We start from the raw sequence: 19,457 nt of genomic DNA on the forward strand, positions 1-19,457 counted from the left end.
TTATGCTTCTTTTAAACTTTGCTTGAAATAATTTGGAGCCTGATAAAGACTAATTAAGCTTGGCTCACTTAAATTTTCCTACACCCATATCACTAAGGTCATGCAGGTTCTAAAATTTTAGAAGAACATTAAAAGTTTACATGGAGAATATTTTGAGTGACCATCTTAACCAAGTTTACCGAACAAAAGCCAATGCAGCTCGAAATGCTTGTTTATTTACGTGGAACCATTAGACATAATTATACATCAGATGAAAGAAATATATACTTCTTGATGTTCAACAGCATTTTATGGCTGACGGTAAAGAAGTACATGCACAAATTTTTGATTACATAAGTCAACCAGAATCATCTGAGTTGCAAAATATTAATCGCTTTCCGTTTTAATGACTTGTGGAGTATAAATTTTCACATAAAGTGCTGAATCGAAAAATAACATATATGAAAATTAACCTCCTTAACACTTAGTGATTTTCAACTTTCCATGTATGTCGTTGAACCAAAAAATAACTTATACTTAAAAGTCATTGTATGGTTCTGACAGTTTGGTCAAAGACTCCTACATATATACCATGAAAGATGACAGAGGACTGAGGACACTTATGAGCTGTGCATCAGCAAGTCATGCAATAGAATGACTTCTTACATATCTTCAGCATACCTGATCCTCATGCCAGTATCAAATGTAAAAATTTCATCTATTTGTGATGATATGACCTGATTTACAAATTTTTTGATGACTGTTGAAAAAAAGTATTAAGAAACTTCTAGAGTAAGATGAGAAGCAACAATGTTTCGCTCATGTAAGATGACTTTCTGAGTTATATTATTGTAAGAGTACATTATGTGGAGAAAACAAAGAAACGATTCACAAACTGGTCAATGCAAAGGGCAAAATAATCTCAATTGGAGTTCATATCAACCCCCTTCGTTTTCAAGAACTCTTTGGCCTCTGCAATGTCCTGCACAAAGAAGTCAAGTTCAGAACCGGAGATCCATATGATGATAAGATAGTTCAGCTTCACTATGGATTTTCACTAAGGCGTTATAAAATTTGGATGGATTTATTATAGCTAATTGGATAAGTGGGCAGAAAGGATGAAAAATGAGCATTTCTATTCAGATTTATGATGACTGGAATAAGTAAAATCTCAGTTCGTTTTAAGAACAAAACATATATTTTCAATTAATGATCAACAATATACAAGGAGCAATGACTGCTAAGAGTACAGATGAGTTCAATGAGTAATAATTGCTTGGTGAAAAAAATGTCAACGAACTAAGGATTTGAGACATTGTTTGCCTGTTATATCTGTAGAATATTTCTTTCAGAAGCATAAAGACATAAATCATTCAGTTTATACTTAAAATCAAGATATGAGGACAATAGACTCCAGAATCAAGAATTTAGTTCTTCATAATTCCAAGTCAAAGCAATAATCAGGACATATAAACATGTATTGGGAAAGAAAAAGCACACGACCACGGAACAACATTTCTAATGCTGAAAAACCCACAGAAAGCATGCTACACGGTGGAAGATATGATTTGCCTTGAACTGGGCACCTCTGACAACACCTTCTGGTTGAACTAAGAGATGGTAGTTGTAAAGATACTTGGCACAACTAGCAAACATATTAAAGTAGAGTGTGGAAACCTAATTCAAACAATGATTATAAACTATGTATATATGTTGGTATATGTGATCTTGAAGTTATGGGTAGTATTAAATTTTCCAAAAAAGTGAAAAACCATATTCTATAAATCTTCCCAAGGAGCTACATTCCATGTCCCTCCAAATTTTTTTACCCAGGACCAAGATCAAAAAAGAATATGTGCAAAGTTTAGCATCCTTGCAAAAGCGTACTTTTGGTATCGGTTCCTATTTGGAGGCTCAACAGATCCCATGTAAATGCACTTCTCTGGGAAAACATATACTATAGAACTCCAAATTCTTTGCTTGCAAGAATCCAAGAATCTTTTCCATTAGTTTGACTATTATTTTTTGCACAGCTAGATGCCACAAAATGTTAAAATGGTATAAATCTTAGCGCTGGACTCAGAGACAAGGAAAATATAGGCTGGAGAGATGATTATCACAAAACTAGCTGGCAATTTGACAGGGATCTAGTGCTCTTTGACAATGCTCAGGAAAACATGTTAATCTGACAAGTGACAACATTTATGCAAAGCCAAGAGAAGATCTTCTATCCTGATGGACCACAAACTAAACAAGCTATAGGGGGTACTTTGTTCCATAGGATGGAAAAAGCTAACCTGTTGCAGTAGTACAGCTTCTTGAGGACATGTTGGGAAAAGCATCAGACCTATTCCAACCATCAAAAGACCATAGCACCCTAGCGACAAAATTAGGTAGATTGGAAGCTGCCGAAAGAAAAGAAAGGATACAGATTATCACAAACAATACATAAAAGAGAACATGACACCTTAAAGAATATCACATGAAAGTGATGAAGTCATGAAACTGACCAACCAAGTATAATTATGGGGAACAACAGAGGTTTCTAGGAGGCCAATCCATATAGCTGAGATTGACACCAGCAATGCCACAATCTTTAGTATATGCTTCATTTGGCCAAAAGTTTCCTCCAGAATTTTATCTATGAAGACAATATTACTGCATGTGACTGATAATTTGATGATGGTGATGAACATATATCATATATCCCAAAAAATATTAAAAGCTAGTCTTGTTTTCAAAATAATTGCTATTTGTAAGAGTATTAAAGAGAAACTTTGTGAAACACGGCAAAAATACATAGAACCTTTCTTAACTACAATGCACGAATCCTATAAATTATAATGAACAAAATTTTCCAGGCCAGAAAGTTTAAAGAAATATTATGTCCAACAAATTGTCCAAGCTTGGCTCTCAAGTCATACGGACAAATGGGATGAGCTTGATAAAGAAGCTTATTTATCCAAATAAACATTAGTTAGGTTCAGATAGTTCTATCCTGAAAAAAAAAAACTACATTAGTATATTAGGGTTGTTTTGATTGAATGCTAATCGCAAAACATCTCGGTTCTGGACGAAACATGAAACCATGCCAATAATTACACCAGTAATTGTACATCTTAGTATAGTAAATATCACAAATAAAAGATTCTTATGATATAGACCATCGAAAGCACAAGGAAGATGTCAGAACCGATTACAAATAATTCTACATAAGGAATAGTAGAAACCACTTGGAAGGAAGTTAAACCAGTATTCTATCAGCTTGCAAACTCATCTTCCCTCTCTTATAAGCATAGTCATAATCTTGGAACTGTCCATCATGGTTGCAGGACAAACTACTCTTATTGCCAGTAGACTAGATGGGATCCCATACTTTAGGGAACTCCTAGTTGATTAAAGTACGAATCTCAACTAGACAAGTCTAAGTGGAGTCACTACTCAAACGTTCGTCTCAGAAAAATTCATACAACAGGACTTGTTGATAAGCTAGGGCACAAACACCGGGCACAATCAATCCGGAATCTTGTTTGAAACATAAATGATTGTTAATGTGTAAACCTAATCACCACAAAATCATGATGAGCTTACCGTTAGGTGGATTAAGTTGTACACAAATTGTAGGTAGGATAAATAACAAAAGAATCAGAAAAAAATTACGATGACCAAGAACAGTGTGGTATAAAAATTACACTTCAGAAGAGAAAATCCCTTATTTAGAATACACAATCACCTAATTATGGGTTCCTAGCAAAGGAATGAATCAAATAATCTGAAGTAGCAAACCGTTGATGCAAGAGATGGAGAGGAGAGAATGATACCTGGCAGCGACGAAAGCTTTCCGGCGGCAGCCGGCGGTGCGGCGAAATGAGAACGGAGGGCGGCGTAGAGTCGGATGTTGACCGGAGGAGAGATCTGAGGGGAGAGAGAGGGACAAAGAAGCCGATCGAGGTCATTATGAATGTCTTTTAAATATCATAATTACAACCATTATCTTCAAACATCGTACTTGCCACCAAAATCATTGAGCCAGGTAGAAAATATGTTGATGTTGGTTATATCTAAATTTGAACAATATTTAGATTTATAAAGATCATTTTGCTCTTATATAAATCATTTAACATAGTTTTTTTTAATCATTTAACGTAGTTGGAAAACCACCCACATTTTCTGTTAACATTACGATATTATACTATTGTATTAGAAAAAAAATCTTATTTATCCGAGATGAAAACTATTGATAAATATTTTATGAGAAAATTATATTTTACGTATGTGATCAGACCTGAATTCACTTTACCTAGGTATAATTTTATTCGTGTCACTTACTCCTAGACGAAATAATTAAATAATTTTTTCAACAATAATTATAGAAGATTGATAAATATTTTATGAGAAAATTATATTTTACATATGTGATCAGGCCTAAATTCACTTTATCTCTGTATAATTTTATTCATGTCACTTTCATAGGGAACGATGAAGATATTTATTAAAGATAAAAGATAAAATTATAGAAGATTGAATAAGCTTTTGAACGCATCTAAAATAATTTTGATTAAATTTTAAATAATAAAGATATATAAAAATATATTGAATGAGTGTATATTTTTATCATATTCATCGTTTCAAATTTAATCATATTATTTTAGATATAATACAAAGTTAATTCAATACTCTATAATTTTGTATCCAATGAGTATTTTTAAATTTGACTCGTGGGTGTGTCAAATATGATAAAAATAATAGTTATATTTTAGTCTCACAGTAAGAGGGTGAAATAATTTAAACTATATGGAGGTGAATTTAATTTATGCCTAACTAAAAAGGGGTTGGAATATAATTTTTCAAATTTTATAATCTTTAAACTTCAAGAAAGAAAGTTGTTTTAATAATTTATTTATGTTTGTTAACTTCAACAATAATCTTTAAATTAATATTCCATTGCAATTCTAAAAGACTCCAAAAAATTTAGTAGCAACTAGTACGAATGTCAAAATTGTCATGCAGGCTCGAACTTGAGTCAAAAATAAATTTAGCGGAGTTTGATATTCAAAATAGGCTTGAAAATGATAATAATTATTAATTTGACTTATATTTATTAAAGTTTAAAATTTCTTATTAATTTGCTTGTTTAGGCTGGAGCTTGAATTTAGTTTAAAATTTTGTTCAAATTATAATAATTTTAATTCAAGTTTGATTAAAAATTTAGGTTTGAAATTATTTTCAAGTCAACCTTGATCGGAGCTAAGCTCGACAATGCTTGGCTTGGTTACACCCCTAACAACTGCGATAGTTTATAAAATATTATGATAATTATGATAATTTAAATATGACAATTTAAAATTTTTTTGAATTCGAATATTTTTATACACCTCTACTCATATCTAGATCCAAATCTGAAATAGGTAGCAAATTTGCACCTATATCTGGTCCAATTTGGATGCAAAGTCAGGTTGGGTCGAAGTTAATCTAACCCGTTTCCACTCCTACCCTCGAGTCATGTTGTAGAGAAGGAAGAGAGATGGTGGTGCTCAGCTGCCTCTAAGCTCTAACTATGGCCAGTGGGTTTACAGTCGGGCTAGAGGTACCAAACCTATTCAAACCAATTAGTAGGTTAGACCTAAATTCATTAGACTCAGATTAATCAGGTTGAGCAAAATGGCTTGGTTCAATGTAACTAGAAGTTCTCGGGGGCTAAGCCAAGTCAGTTGATATATCTCGAACATTTGACCCCACAAGACGAAGCATGGATAGGCACATGGTTCAAGGTACCAAAGTCAATGCTTCCAATGACTCTTTCAAAAATCATAATAATGCCTCTGATGTTGGCGTAGATGTTAGTAAAGGAGCCTTCCTAAGGGTAGAGCTAGTCACATAGGTTCCTACACATGGTAGGTTAAGGATGGCTTTAGATGCTTGTGACCCTTCTCCTTTAGGTGGTATTGGGGTTGGTGAGAAGCACAATTGTGAAAATGACTTTGTCCCATCCCTTGATGCCTCGAATTCTACTAGATACTTTACTCAACCCTTGCGTGCCGAAGTGGTTAATGTTGGTGGGATTGATGTCAGGTTGGGATCTCTAGTGGGAAAAACTTGCTTCTCAAATGTGGTTCACACTAATTAGAACAGATCTAATCTTAAATGAGAAATTGTGTTAGTTCCTATAAGGCTCATCTGATAGGGGAACAATCGGCGTCCGTATATTCATGTACTCACTCCTAGATGATGCATATGTGTAACAAGGCACTCGAGGGGTGTGATGGAGGTGATTTGATAGATGAGGTACTAAAGTAGAGATTGATCTCAGCTCCTATCCATTTACTTTCGAACAGAGAGTGATAATTTCGTGATTTATAGTGATGCATCTTGTTAGAGTCTAGGTTGTGTCTTAATGCAGTCTAGGAAGGTGATCGCTTATGCATCCAGACAACTTAAGGTTTATGAGAGGAATTACCCTACTTATAACTTTGAGTTGGCTATGGTGGATTTCACACTAAAGATTTAGCGTCACTATCTTTATGGAGAATCTTGTGAAATTTTTATTGATCATAAGAGCTTCAAGTATATTTTCACCTAGAATGCGCTTAACTTGAGGCAATATAGGTGGTTAAAGTTGATCAAGGATTCTGATGTCAATATCAATTATCATCTAGGAAGGTGAATGTGGTGGTAGACACTTTGAGTAGAAAATCATCAGAGAGATATTTAGTAGTACTCACTTGTTAGCAGTGCATTACTAATGTATTTAAATGTTTAGTGATAGAGATGACATCGCGTTAGGAGAGAGCAGCCATAGCCAGTTGGTGGTTAGACCTACACTTTTAGATCGCATCCAAATACTAAATTAGGAAAAGAAGAAGGTTCTGGCTACTCAAGGTCAAATGGAGGATTAGTTAAGTACCAAAATCATGTTAGAGGCTCATAGTTTATAGTTTATATTCACCTAAGCAGTCCAAAGATGCATAGAGATTTGTGAGAGAATTATTGGTGGGATGGCATAAAAAAGGACATAGATAACTTTGTGGCTAGATATCTCATCAGTTAGCAAATCAAGGTTGAAGATCAAAAACTTGCATGAATGTTAAAACTTTGTCCTTGCTTGAGTGGAAATGAAAAGATGTGACTATGAACTTTATCTTAGAACTTTCTCGCACTAGATCAAATCATGATGCAATTTGGTTATGTGGACAGACTTACTAAGTCTACTCACTTTTTGGCCATTCGTATGATTTTCTCCCAAGATTATTTTGCACAGCTTTAAATTAGGGGAATTGTTTGACTTTATGAAGTACCTTTGTCTATTGTGTTTGATCGAGATCCTCTAATTTTTGGCAGAGTCTATATTCAACAATAGGGACATGATTGAAGTTTAGCTCAGCTATCACTCACATATCGATGGACAATCCGAGAGGATTATCCAAACTCTCGAGGATATGTTGCGAGCTTATTTCTTGAAGTGGAAAGAAAATTGAGATGATCATCTTCTACTCATAGAGTTCTCTTACAATAATAAGTATTATTCTAGTTTAGGACTAGCACCAAACAAAACACTGTATGACAGGAAATACAGATCTCTGCTTTGCTCGTATAAGGTTGGTGAGAGATAGTTATTGGGACCTTATATGGTATAGCATCCACTCAAAAGATTGTTAAAATCAAGAAAAAGCTTATGATAGCTCAGAGCCATTAGAAGATTTATATTGATAATCAAATAAGAAATCTAGAGTTTCATGTGGGTGACATGATTTTTCTAAAAGTGTTACCTTGAAAAGGATTGATCAGGTTTGGTAAGAAAGACAAATTGAGTTCTCATTTTATTGGACCTTTTGAGGTGTTAGAGCGGATTGGAGAGGTGACATATTGAGTAGTATTGCCACCTAGATTAGCCAAGGTCCATAATATTTTCATATGTCTATTTTAAGAGAGTATGTGCCTAGTGCATGTAATCAATTTTAAGCCTTTAGAGATTTGAGAAAATCTATCTTATGAGGAACAACTTGTAGAAATCCTGGAGACTTAGTAAAGAACTCTTTGCAATAGGGTAATCATATTCGTAAAGATCTTATGGAAAAATCACAAGCTGGAAAAAGCAACTTGGGAACGTGAAGATGAAGGGAAAAGCATCCAAAACTGTTTCCTTAGCCTACAACGTAATTATTACGATATTACTTTATCCTTTTATTATGTTAATTTTAATTTCGAGGATAAAATTTCTTTTTGTTGAGAATAGTTATAAGAACTGTGAAACAAATCTAGGAGTTTCTAACGATATTACTACACGTGCACACCCTTCACCCTCTCCCTCACCGTTACTTGATGAAGTGGCCATAAGTTTCTCAGTTGAATCTAAATTGAAATCAAAATTATGTTTCTTTCTATATATAAAAATCCTACTTTCCTTCTCTCTCTCTCTCATCCCATCTCCTGTATTCCCTCTCTTTTCTTCTTCTTTTTTTTTCTCGTTTGAGTCACGTCGTATAATTGGACTGTCGGGGCACTGCCAGAGCAATCAGAAACTGCCACACAATTCATCGGTGGTGATTTATTCTAGCATGTAGATCAGAGATTTTAGTCATTTGGCCTAAACTTAGGTGACTTAGTTCACTCACATTTTATCCCTCTTGTATTTATATTTATTTACATGATCATGTATTTTGTTTTTTGTGTGCAAATTTAATATTATATTTTTATGTAAAATATATAACTTAATAATTGATATTTTAATGATCATGAATACTAGTGAAATCTATAATTGATATTTGATATGACTTAGAGAACATTTCCATCATAAATCACTTATGACTTTCCGTTGTGACTCAAGTCTATCTTGAAGTCTTGGGGAAAGTCATATTTTAGATCACTGTAGTAATTTTCTTAGATGACTCAGGCGGGAGTTAGAAACACTCATAGCTTAGATTGAAAGACCTTTTGTTTTAACTCTAATATCTTTTAGTTGTTAGTAAAAAAGACATTGTGAGTTTATCACATAGTGACACCTCATAGTGACTCTTAGAAAAAGAGACATAGTGCGTTTATTAGAAAGTGACACTTTCTAGTGAGCCTAATAGGGTCAACTATGAGGAAAAGATCTAAATGTCATCTCGAAGTGACTTTTATTTGATGTGAATCCATAGAAAATTGACCCAATTAAGACATGATATTATTATTATTAAGAAAATTTTAGTATGTTAATACTAATCATGTTATGAGATATAATTTACTCTATTATTACTTATATCATTATTATTAATATTCTTATAAGCATGCTTAGTGAGATTATTATTATATATCGCGAGACTTATATTTATTTAAAGTTATATTTATGGATCCTGATATATTTAGTTTTTAAGTGGATTACACTCATTAAGCTATTATTGTTGGCTCACAGGATGCCTCCTCTAACATTTTAGATACTGGTAAGTGTGGTGACTAAGCGAGATGCACCAGAATCTTTCAGTTCAATTACCTTAACTAGTAGCTATCTCCCTAGTTCTCATATTTAGACTGATGGTTATGGGCTTCCAAATTCTCTTGCGCCACCTTTCTCCCACACTGGAGTGAGAGAGAATAGCTTATTAGTGTCAAATGACTTCATATCTATAACATAAAATTGAAATGCTCTCGTAAATAGCCCTTTGATGAACCTTCTTCCCTTTCTTACTATGTCGTGTAGCCTTTTTTTTTATTAGCTTTGGCTAGGTCTATTTCAATGTACACTAACAACTTTTGGTTTTATCCAAAGTGATTTCATCAACCCTAAGAGGCTAACCAAATTTTGACTTTTAAAAGGATGAGAGCTTGAATCTTCACCATTCCATAGGTAAATTATATTATCGAATCCAAATATGGGTAACTTGAAAAGCTTTTAGCAATGACCGAAAGCCATCCTTCCACCAGATTAAATCTAGCACTCGACCATTAATGGTCTAGGAACCCTCAATTAAGATGTAAGGCAAGTCTTGCTCCTTAAAGAATTGGAAAATGAAAAACCCCTTTACCATATTAGATATAAAGAGGCTTTTTGTCAAGCCCAAAGCTTGACTTACACTACCTGAAGGGTTTTAAAGGGAAAGAGAGTTAACTAGGAAGCATCCACCTTGCTTTGCATCTGTCAAGCACCTCTAGATCTAGAAAGACACACTAATCAATTTCTTCCATGATCTTAGGGATCAGCCCTATTCGACCCTTTCTAGAACTGGTTCCTATGCCACTCACTGCCCACACCTAGCTTTTCTTCTCCCCGAGGACCCTCAAAGTTTGGTTGAGGTCAGGAACCCTTTCTTTGCTCTTCAAATTGTTTGTAGCATTAGGAGAGGTCAAATCTATAAGGTTAATAAACCAACCTCCTTCCCCAAAGGTTCCTCCCCTCGTTGGAGATCTTAGTAGCTCCAACAACAAAAGCATTCGTCCCCAAACTCTCATTAGTCCTAGAACTAATCGGCGTCCAGAGCTTTCAGTCGTCATGTTTAAAATTTGGAGGAAAAATTTGGTAGTTGAAGAAATTATTTCCCTTAGGAGAAGAAAATATTAATAGATAATATAATCTTATAAAGTAACTTCTCATTTGGTTGCAGGATAAGAAAATAAATATAGGAATAAAATAAATACTTATAAAACAAGGATAGTATTAGCTCAAACCAATTAATCATGAATAGAAAATTATTGAGTTGCTCCATGCAAAGAAGGTCATTAGATGTTTTAATAAGTGAGAAAATGGTGTTGAAGCCCCCATACATTTGAGAGGGAGATGAGAGCTGACAAAAAAAATATTATTCTAGCCAACAACAGACTATTATCATTGTGGTGTGGGTCCCCACAAACCCAGCAAAAACCTAATCAAGGTCGGAGGAGGATTGAGGATGAGGGCAAAGATGAAGTTGTGGTTGCACTCCAATATTTTGAGTTTGGATGAAGTAGTCCCAAAGAAGCCAAGCCCTTTGATGAAGCTATTAGAAGGGACAATAAACTGTAGCTAAAACAAATGTCTCAGTTGTAATTGGTATTTGACAAAGAGGCGATCAGAGAGTTGGTGATATGAAGGATCATAAAGGCATTTTGAATAGTGGAGGCACCTCAACAATCTCAACAATTTTAGGCTAGTATCTTCATTTAAGAGCACATGACATTTTTTGTCATCTCGAGCTAGCCTTATCCATTGAAATATTTGAAGTTTGTTGTGGCGAGCTCAATGGCGATGATCTCTTTGCTAGAGGAGACAACCACTAGATGACTTTCTTCTTGTCGAGGGAGCTAATACTTACAAAGGATGAAGAAAGAGAAAAATAGAGGTTAAAGGGAATATTTAGGGTTTTTAAGAGCTTTGGTAAAGGAGGGTGCATAGCTTGCATGGGGAGAATTTAGTGTATAGGTAGATGTTAAATTTTAGATGCCTAATATAGAGTCGACATGTTGATGAGGATGTTATATATTTGTTGAGTTTTTGCATCACTATGTGCCGAGGGAATAGTGGAAGTACAATCGATTGAATTAGCCGTAAGTGTTGTGACCAACATTAATAGCTTTAACGAGTGTTAGTGCAAGAGGTAGAGTGGGATTGACTGCTTCATCCCTACAGAAGGAGTAATACCGGAGAGTGCACTTATGGTGAACTTGCACCTCAACCTAGCTTTTGTTGATCAGATAGGGTGCCAATGATTGGCCTAGACATATTGAATCGAATACGAACCTTGATGAAGTGTGGCCATTTGGAAGAGTCCAATGACTTCACATAGTGAATATAAATGATCAACCTCCTATTTGGTTAAAAAAATATTGATTAATACTTTTAGGTAACTTTTATTCAACATACATCTAAATGATTATAATAAAGAATATGCCTTTCATTCAAATGTATTTTTAAGTGTTGAGGGTAAAATTATCATTTGACAAATGGAGGATAACTCCCCTTTTTATCTTATTATAATACCTTTGCTCCATATTTGACTTTAAAATATAGTTTTTCATTATTTTTTACCTTAACCTAATATGCTTATTCAAGGTTATTAAGATTATTTTACATCTATAGTTACTTTAATTCATGTATATGGCAATTGATTATTAAGAGAAGTAACGATAACATATTTTTGAGGTATTTTAAGTAAAATAGAGGGGAGGGAAGGAGTTATTTGCTTCTTCTTTTTTTCTCTTCAGTGAACTTGCTTCCCGGACCTACTCTTTAGGGACTTGGCTTCTCAGATCTCTTCTCCTCTTTTCTCAGATATCTTTCCTCTCATTCTCTTAGGAGTATCTTCCCTCCCATCTTCTCACCCTTTCCTTTGTCAAAATCCCTTCTCTCCTACTCCTTTTTCTCTTGTTTACAGGCCTCACCCATGGCTACGAATGAGGAACTGCTACATAAATTCTCAGATATACTTAAAGGAGAAGATATGGAAGAAAACATCCCGATGCAGCTAGAAAATGTTGTCCCAAGCTGCAATCCAAGCTTATCCATGATTGGGAAGTTGTTGTCTGGCAGACCAATCAATGCTGGAGGTCTGAAAGCTGCCCTAACCAAAGGCTGGTGCCTAGATGGCTCCATTGAATTTATTAAGGTAGGCAAAAATGTTTTCCTCATTACATTTGAAAATGAGAAGGATAAAAGACAGGTTTTGGTTGGCTCTCCTTGGACCTTTAGCCGTGACCTCTTCGTTATAGATCACTTCTAGCCAAACTTGCAAGTGGATAATTGGACCTTCTCTCTTAGTGATTTCTAGGTCCAATTCTATGGGCTACCTCTTGAAATTTGTCCAATACCACTGCTACAAAACTAGCCAAGAGAGTTGGCTCTCTCAACTCAAGTGACACTCTAGAAGACATTAAATGGGCAAAGTTTATAAGGATCTGAATAAGAGTGGATATAAGAAAGCCACTTGTTAGAAGTTTATCTCTTACCTTGCTCAATGGTGCCTCTATAGATGTTTAGGTCAAGTATGAACGCCTACCTCGCCACTGTGTTTTCTGTGGATGCATCAGCTATGGATACCATGAATGCCTTCATAGAGAACAGCTGGAGAGTAGAATCAATCTGGAATACCCTCAAAGCGTCCACCAAAAGTTGATGGCCATGTTGATAAGTGCATAAAAATACTCTTATAATATTAAAAATACTAGTTTAATTGTTAAACTATAAGCGTCTAGTTGTTTAAATAGGTTTCTCTAAATTCATATTTCAGTTTATAAAATGCTAAATTATTAATTAAAAATTATATTTTAATATTAAAATGAAGTTTAGAGAAATTCTGTCAAAACTGCATGCGCTAAAGTTGCAAAAATCATAATTTTTGGACCATAAACAGGTTGGACGCGCTAGCCCGCCAGGCCACACGCGCCCGCAGCCGCAGTGGCCTGGCCCACGTGCGCCCGCCTGCAGCAGCGCAGTCCACTAGCCCATTCGCCAGCTAGCCCATCATCTGCACCCAGTCCAGTTGCATCGATTTCATGCAACTAGAAACCATCTTTTATGACGTCATCACTTAGCGCATAGCATGAAAATTGACATATGTCCTTGTTGCACGAATTTCGTGCAATTGGTCAAATAGGAAATCCTGCAATAGTAATTTTTGAAAGTTTTCTATAAATAGAGGGATAGAGGTAGTGGAAAAAGGATAGAAAGATATTAGAAAAATATAAAAAATAGAGGAGACAAGAAAAAGAAAGAAAGAGAAAAAAGAGAGAAAAAGAAAGAAGGAAGCTACTATGAGTAGCTAATCATACTGGCGCGATTAGGGGATGCCTCTCCCCTATTTATGTTATTTTCTATTTTATTTTCAATCTTGTAATTCTGAAATGCTTGTATAATTTTAAAGGTTGATTTATTCTATCTCATAATTTATATATCCCAATAATTATATAATTAATATTTATATAATTATGTTTGGATAAGATAGTCTCTATTAGTAGTTTGATCCTTTGCTATGTTATTGCCTCCGGGTATATCGTTGACCTTAGACTAGGCTAAATAGAACTAGTTACATGCTTAGTAAGTGATAAAAAAGTCGATAAATATTTTTAAAATTTTCTTCCATATTATAATGCTAAATCATCCGATTTGGGGGTTTGGGATGTGAAACCTCTAAATTGAGTTATAAAGATTGAATTTAAAAAACTAATAAAATCTAAATATTCTGAGAGAGCTTCGATGCCTACTTACTCTCTTCCCAATTTATCTTACTTGCTTATTATTTTTATTTAACTTTTTATAAACAGTAGTAATCTACGTGGTATCTCCTTGTATCCTTTTAATGTAATCTTTACAACTATCTCCTTGACAACCCTATTATATACTACAAATGACCACTATGCTTATAAGGTATTTTTTAGCGTGAGTCACGTGCTCAATCCCAGATTTACCTAGCTAGCAACTAGCTTCTCCCCCGATTCCGATGCAAGGGGAGGAGGACTCGGCGGAACTCACCGGAGAGTGCTGCCTTCAATAGAGAGGTTTCCTCCACCAGGTCAAATCAAGGGTCATAATGACATCTCACATCAATCTTTCTAGCTGGTACCTAAAACCACTTATGTGTCAACCCTAGGGCTTCTCAGCTAATCGACTAAAGCTATTAGCATTAACTCCTAGTCCTACATGTCTGATCTTACCACTCCTATACTATCTCCCATCCCAAAAAACCTTGCTAGTGAAGAAATCCTACCAACTCCTCTAGCTCCAAAAAGCTTGTCACTACACCCCCACATCAAAACTGGAGACTCTGCTTTGGTTAATGTTCATGTAAGCCTTGCTGATATGTACCTCACCAGCCCAACAAACTTAGTTCCTTATCCAAGCCCCATGCAAACCCTAGCCTACACTACTGGCCCCTCTCTTTCTCACCATCTTCTTGAAAAAGTGATAATAGACCTCTCTTCCCCCCCCAAACTCCTACCTCAACTTATCCCCTACAGAAATTCTAAACAATTCCATAGAGAATCCTTCAACTCTCTTGCTATCTCCTCCTAGGAAAAGGAAAAGCTCCAAGCTCACCTCTCCAAAGCCAAGCAAGTTTCCCATTCGCCCCTCAAACATAATGAAACAACTTCTTCAGCAAGAGCCACAATGCAATGGCCTAAGGCGCCGCAAGCCCAAAAATGAAAATTTTAGCTTAGAACTGTCGAGGGTGTGGAGGCACCTCAACAGTCAGGAATATAAAGAAGATCCTCCGTAGAACTAGCGCTAACCTTGCCTTCCTATCGAAAACAAAATATGATAAGAACAAGGTTAGTGCCATCCCCACTCTACCTTTTCAGAATAGTTATGTGGTTCCCTCTTGCCATTCTACGAGTGGACTTTGGCTTCTTTGGAATGAGAGCATCCACCTAGACATTTTGATAGCTTATGAAACCTTAATTCTCACTAAGGTTCATGGCGCTAACCCTAGCCAAGACTAGCTGTTTTGTGGTGTCTATAGGGACCCTTATCATTCTTCTGCCACCTTTTGGAATGATCTAACTTCATTTGCATAAAACCCAGCTATTCCTATATGTTACCTTCGAGACTTCAACCAAATATCTAGTGCAGCCGAGAAAGAAGGTGGCAATACCTCGGACGGTGTCCGCATCAAAGCTTTGAATGACTGGATAAACAACTCTGATCTCCATGATCTTGGCTTTGCTGGGCCGGCATACACTTGGTCAAATCAAAGAGGTGCATGCAGGCTTATCAGAGAAAAGCTAGACAGAGGGCTTGCTAACTCTGCCTGGTGTAATAGATATTCCAAAACTCGAATTCTCCATCTCCCTCCCGTTTCTAGTGATCCTAGCCCCCTACTAATGGACACCCTCCCTTCTCACCACTATTGGTAAAAGGCATTTCAGGACCAAAAATTGGTGGTTCTTAAAAGATGACTTTATTCAGTTTTGAAGATAGCTTGGAATGGATTAAGCTATAGTAATCGACCCACCTTAGTAAAACTAAGCTCCCTAGCATCTCAGATCAAACACTGGGCTAAGAATAGTGCTAGCAGCCTTCAGAATGATATTAAGAAAGTGAAAGAATGCATTGCTAATATCCAAGCTAAACCAGCTATATCCGAAGAAGACCAGGTCAGCGAGCAAATCTTAAGGAGTGAGCATGATGACCTTATGCTTAAAGATGAACAATTCTGGCACCAACGTGCCCAGGTTTGTTGGCTTCAGTGTGGCGACCGTAACAACCATTTTTTCCATGCTACTACTACATCTAGAAGCAAAAGAAAGCACATTGAGTTGCTCCAGCTAGAGGATGATATTTTGACTCATGATAGTTGCCAGATAAGAGTAGCATTTGTCTCCTACTTCAGAAATCTCTTTAAGCCCACCAGTCCGTCTTCTATTTTGGACTGTGAGCTAACCAATATGCACTTAGGCCCTCGTATTCTTAAAAGTGAAGGTGAACTTTTAGTTGCTCCCCCTTCAGACGAAGACATTACAGCCACCCTCAAAAATTTAGTGCCTGACTGTGCCTCAGGCCCTGATAGGCTTAATGCCAAGTTCATGCAGAACTTGTGGCCGTGTTTCAAGAATGATATATGCTCCACGGTTAGAAAATTCTTTACAGATAGTGAGATGGATAGAGGTCTGAACAAAACTGTCATTGCTCTAATTCTAAAGAAAGACCAAGCTATGAAAATTGGAGACTTTTGGCTGATCAGCCTATGTAACACAATCTATAAGGTCATCTCCAAGTTAGTGGCTGCGAGGATCAAGCCCTACCTCAATTATATCATATCTAAGACTCAAAATGCCTTCACTCTCGGCCGCTAGATCCTTAATAATCAAGTTATAGCTCAAGAAGCAGTCCATTACCTCAAAATAACTAAAAGTAGTAAATGAGCTTTTGACATAATGGAATGATTGTTCCTGTGTGATTACCTCAAGCTCCATGGTTTTCTGAACCGGTTTATCAAAAATTTTCTCAACTGCTTAATCACGACAAGCATGATTGTTGACATTAATGGTTCTATGGAAGGCTTCTTCAAGCCTTCTAGAGGGCTAAGACAAGGCTACCATTTGTCCCTTTATCTTTTTATAATCGATGCTAATATCTTTTCCATGTTACTTGAGAACAACTTTCACCTCAAGAGGATCACTGACATCAAGATCTCTAGAGGAAGCCCTTTATCACACTTAATGTTTCCTAACGATTTACTACTTTTTGGACAAACCAACAATCATGAAGCAGCCAGCTTAAGGTCCTCTATAGATCTTTACTGCTCCCTCTCTCGATAGGAGATCAACTATTTTCTTTAGCAAATAGGTCGATAATACGTGTGAAAGTTAGATTATTTTTATCTTAAAAGCAAAGCTCCTGGAAGGGCAAGAAAAATATCTTGGAAACCCTCTGATCCTTCCAAGATCAAAGGCCAGTGCTTACAATTTTGTAGTAGAGAAATGCAAAGATAAGTTGGCAGGCAAGAAGGCAAGGCTTTTATCCCATGCAGGATAACTGATCCTTATAAAATTGGTTATCAACAGCATTCCAATATACTTCATGTCTAGTGTCCTTTTTCCTAAAGCAACTCTTAAACAAATGGATAATCTTATGCAAGACTTTTGATGGGGATGGCATGATGAGAACCGTAGGATATACTTAAAGAGCTGGAAGTCACTTTGTAGCCCACTTGAGACTAGTGGTTTGGGCATTCGTAACTCCCATATGGTTAATCAGACCTTATTACTTAAGCTTGCTTGGCGCCTCATCACTGCGGAAGACTACATGTGGGCTGATTTTGTGAAGGCAAAATACTTTCCCAAGACTTCCTTTTGGGCTCCTAGCAAAAGATGAGCTGCCTCCTCGGTATGGAGTTCCATTGCGACTTTAAAACAAACCTTGAAGAGAGCTACTAGGGTAGTTATCGACAATGTCTTGAAGACGTCTATCAAGAATGACCCTTAGGTCCCAAGCTTTGATATCCCCCACAATATCATCACAGTTGCAGATTTGATCAACATGCAAACCGCTACCTGGAACATGCAGCTAATCAACTCCCTTTTACCAGTGGAGATCTCTACCAGAATCTCTAACATTTTTATTAGTGCACCATTGCTGAATAACCATGATAAGGTTGTTCGAACTCCAACTTCTTGTAGCAAGTTTACCTCTAAATATGCTCGTGCAATATTGGCTAAAGGGGTTTGGTCCTCCTCTACCTCAAGCCTAGACATAAAAAGGCTATGTAAAGTCATTTGGAAGGGCACTATAGTCATTCCAAGGATAAAATTTTTTATTTGGCAAGGTGTGGTAGGAGCTCTCCCAATCCGTGCAATCCTCAATCATAGGATTCCTCAAATCGATAGTGAGTGCCCTTTTTGCAACTCCCATGTCGAAACAGTGGAACACCTTCTCCTTCACTGCAATTTCTCGCGAGCTATCTAGTTTGCTAGAAGACTAGGGCTACATATGGAAGAGTTCAAAGCATAGCTGACTAGATATTGCATTATAGCTCTAAGCTATCTAAAGAACAGCTAGGGTATGCTTTTATCACTATGTGGGTTATTTGGAAAACAAGGAACAACCATGTGTTCCAGAAGACTCACCTTAGTCCGAACCAAGCTCTCAGGTAGATCACCAAGCTTGCATAAATTCTTGCCAGAGAGGATCACCCATCCAATGCACCTACAAACAATGATCTCAACGTAACCTCTTTAGATCGTGATACCAAATTCTGCTAGGTTGATGCTACTTGGAGAGGTGGAGTAGACAGAGGCATAGGTATTTTTATTTCTAGTTATTCGAAGGTACCTAATGCCTATAAGTATAAATATCTGGCGCATTGTGAGGATGCTCTAATTGGGGAAGCCCTAGCTCTATTGTTAGGTATAAAAAAACTTCACAACCAGGGAGATCAAGCCAAGGCCATAATTTTTAGCGACCGCTTAAATGTTGTCCATGCCTTCAACAGTGACGCCTCTGAAGTCAATTGGCGTATTATCCCTATCATTCAAGAATGCAATAGGTGAATTGGACTCTTTACCTCTTTGAAGGTGCTTTACTCGAGTTGGAAAAATAATCTAACTGCTCACTTTCTATTCAGTCTTGCAATTCAAAAAAAATCTTGTAAGAAATAGACTGAACCACCATTGGATTAAATGTTCTAGAATTTCAGTAATGAATTTCGTTTATGGACTTCCACTCAAAAAAATAAAATAAAATAGAGGGGTTAAATGATAAATATTCATATGGAGGAGAGTGAATGATAATAAAAGCCTCACAATTGTGGGACATGAGAAACTCAGAGGGGTCCTCGCTTTCTAACAAACTTATAGGCAAGGGTAACTGAGTGAAGAGTGCTCCTCCAGGAGAAGGCCAAGAACAGGAAGTTGATGCAATCATGCTAAATATACCTTGTCCGTCCTTTCTTTTTTATTTGAAAGGTAGGTTTGTTTTTCCTGGAACAAGAAGGTAGTAAAAATTGCCATGGTAAATGTAATTTGGATAGACCCTTTTGGATGATATGTTAATTGTACATTCTTATGAGAGGCCAAAAGGTATCACTTCCTCAACT

The 19,457-nt window shown here is 36.3% G+C and overlaps 2 protein-coding genes across 3 annotated transcripts; one reads left to right on the top strand and one right to left on the bottom strand.

Moving 5' to 3' along the window:
- Positions 1-683: 683 nt before the first annotated feature.
- On the bottom strand, positions 684-4,036 carry LOC140792498 (dolichol-phosphate mannose synthase subunit 3-like). 2 transcript variants are annotated; one of them, XM_073143541.1, is made up of 4 exons: positions 3,801-4,036; positions 2,490-2,620; positions 2,277-2,384; positions 684-961 (listed from the first exon to the last, which is right to left on the bottom strand). In XM_073143541.1, exons 2-4 carry the CDS (start codon positions 2,589-2,591, stop codon positions 902-904), a joined length of 270 nt encoding a protein of 89 aa, XP_072999642.1. In that variant the 5' UTR covers positions 2,592-2,620; positions 3,801-4,036; the 3' UTR covers positions 684-901. The 2 variants fall into 2 exon arrangements, with proteins under 2 accessions (XP_072999642.1, XP_072999643.1); XM_073143542.1 differs by having other exon boundaries at positions 2,490-2,647; positions 3,801-3,984.
- Positions 4,037-5,884: 1,848 nt separating this feature from the next.
- LOC140792213 (uncharacterized) lies at positions 5,885-16,716 on the top strand. Its single transcript, XM_073143067.1, has 4 exons — positions 5,885-6,091; positions 12,303-12,474; positions 15,446-15,676; positions 15,830-16,716. The coding sequence occupies exons 1-4, from the start codon at positions 5,885-5,887 to the stop codon at positions 16,714-16,716; spliced, it is 1,497 nt and encodes a 498-aa protein (XP_072999168.1).
- The last annotated feature ends 2,741 nt before the right edge of the window (positions 16,717-19,457 follow it).

Source organism: Typha latifolia, chromosome 7 (genome assembly GCF_019914945.1).
Source record: "Typha latifolia isolate L0001 chromosome 7, TyphaL0001v2, whole genome shotgun sequence".
Classification (NCBI taxonomy): domain Eukaryota; kingdom Viridiplantae; phylum Streptophyta; class Magnoliopsida; order Poales; family Typhaceae; genus Typha; species Typha latifolia.

Excerpts from the sequence above, each read along its gene's own strand:
- LOC140792498 (XM_073143541.1), bottom strand. The coding sequence starts at position 2,591 with ATGAAGCATATACTAAAGATTGTGGCATTGCTGGTGTCAATCTCAGCT. Across the intron at positions 2,385-2,489 it reads CCCATAATTATACTTGGTTG|CTTCCAATCTACCTAATTTT; the intron begins GTCAGTTTCATG and ends TTCTTTCGGCAG. Across the intron at positions 962-2,276 it reads AAGCTGTACTACTGCAACAG|GACATTGCAGAGGCCAAAGA; the intron begins GTTAGCTTTTTC and ends TTCTTTGTGCAG.
- LOC140792213 (XM_073143067.1), top strand. The coding sequence starts at position 5,885 with ATGGCTTTAGATGCTTGTGACCCTTCTCCTTTAGGTGGTATTGGGGTT. Across the intron at positions 6,092-12,302 it reads AAACTTGCTTCTCAAATGTG|GCCTCACCCATGGCTACGAA; the intron begins GTTCACACTAAT and ends TCTTGTTTACAG. Across the intron at positions 15,677-15,829 it reads GCTTGCTAACTCTGCCTGGT|TTTTGAAGATAGCTTGGAAT; the intron begins GTAATAGATATT and ends GACTTTATTCAG.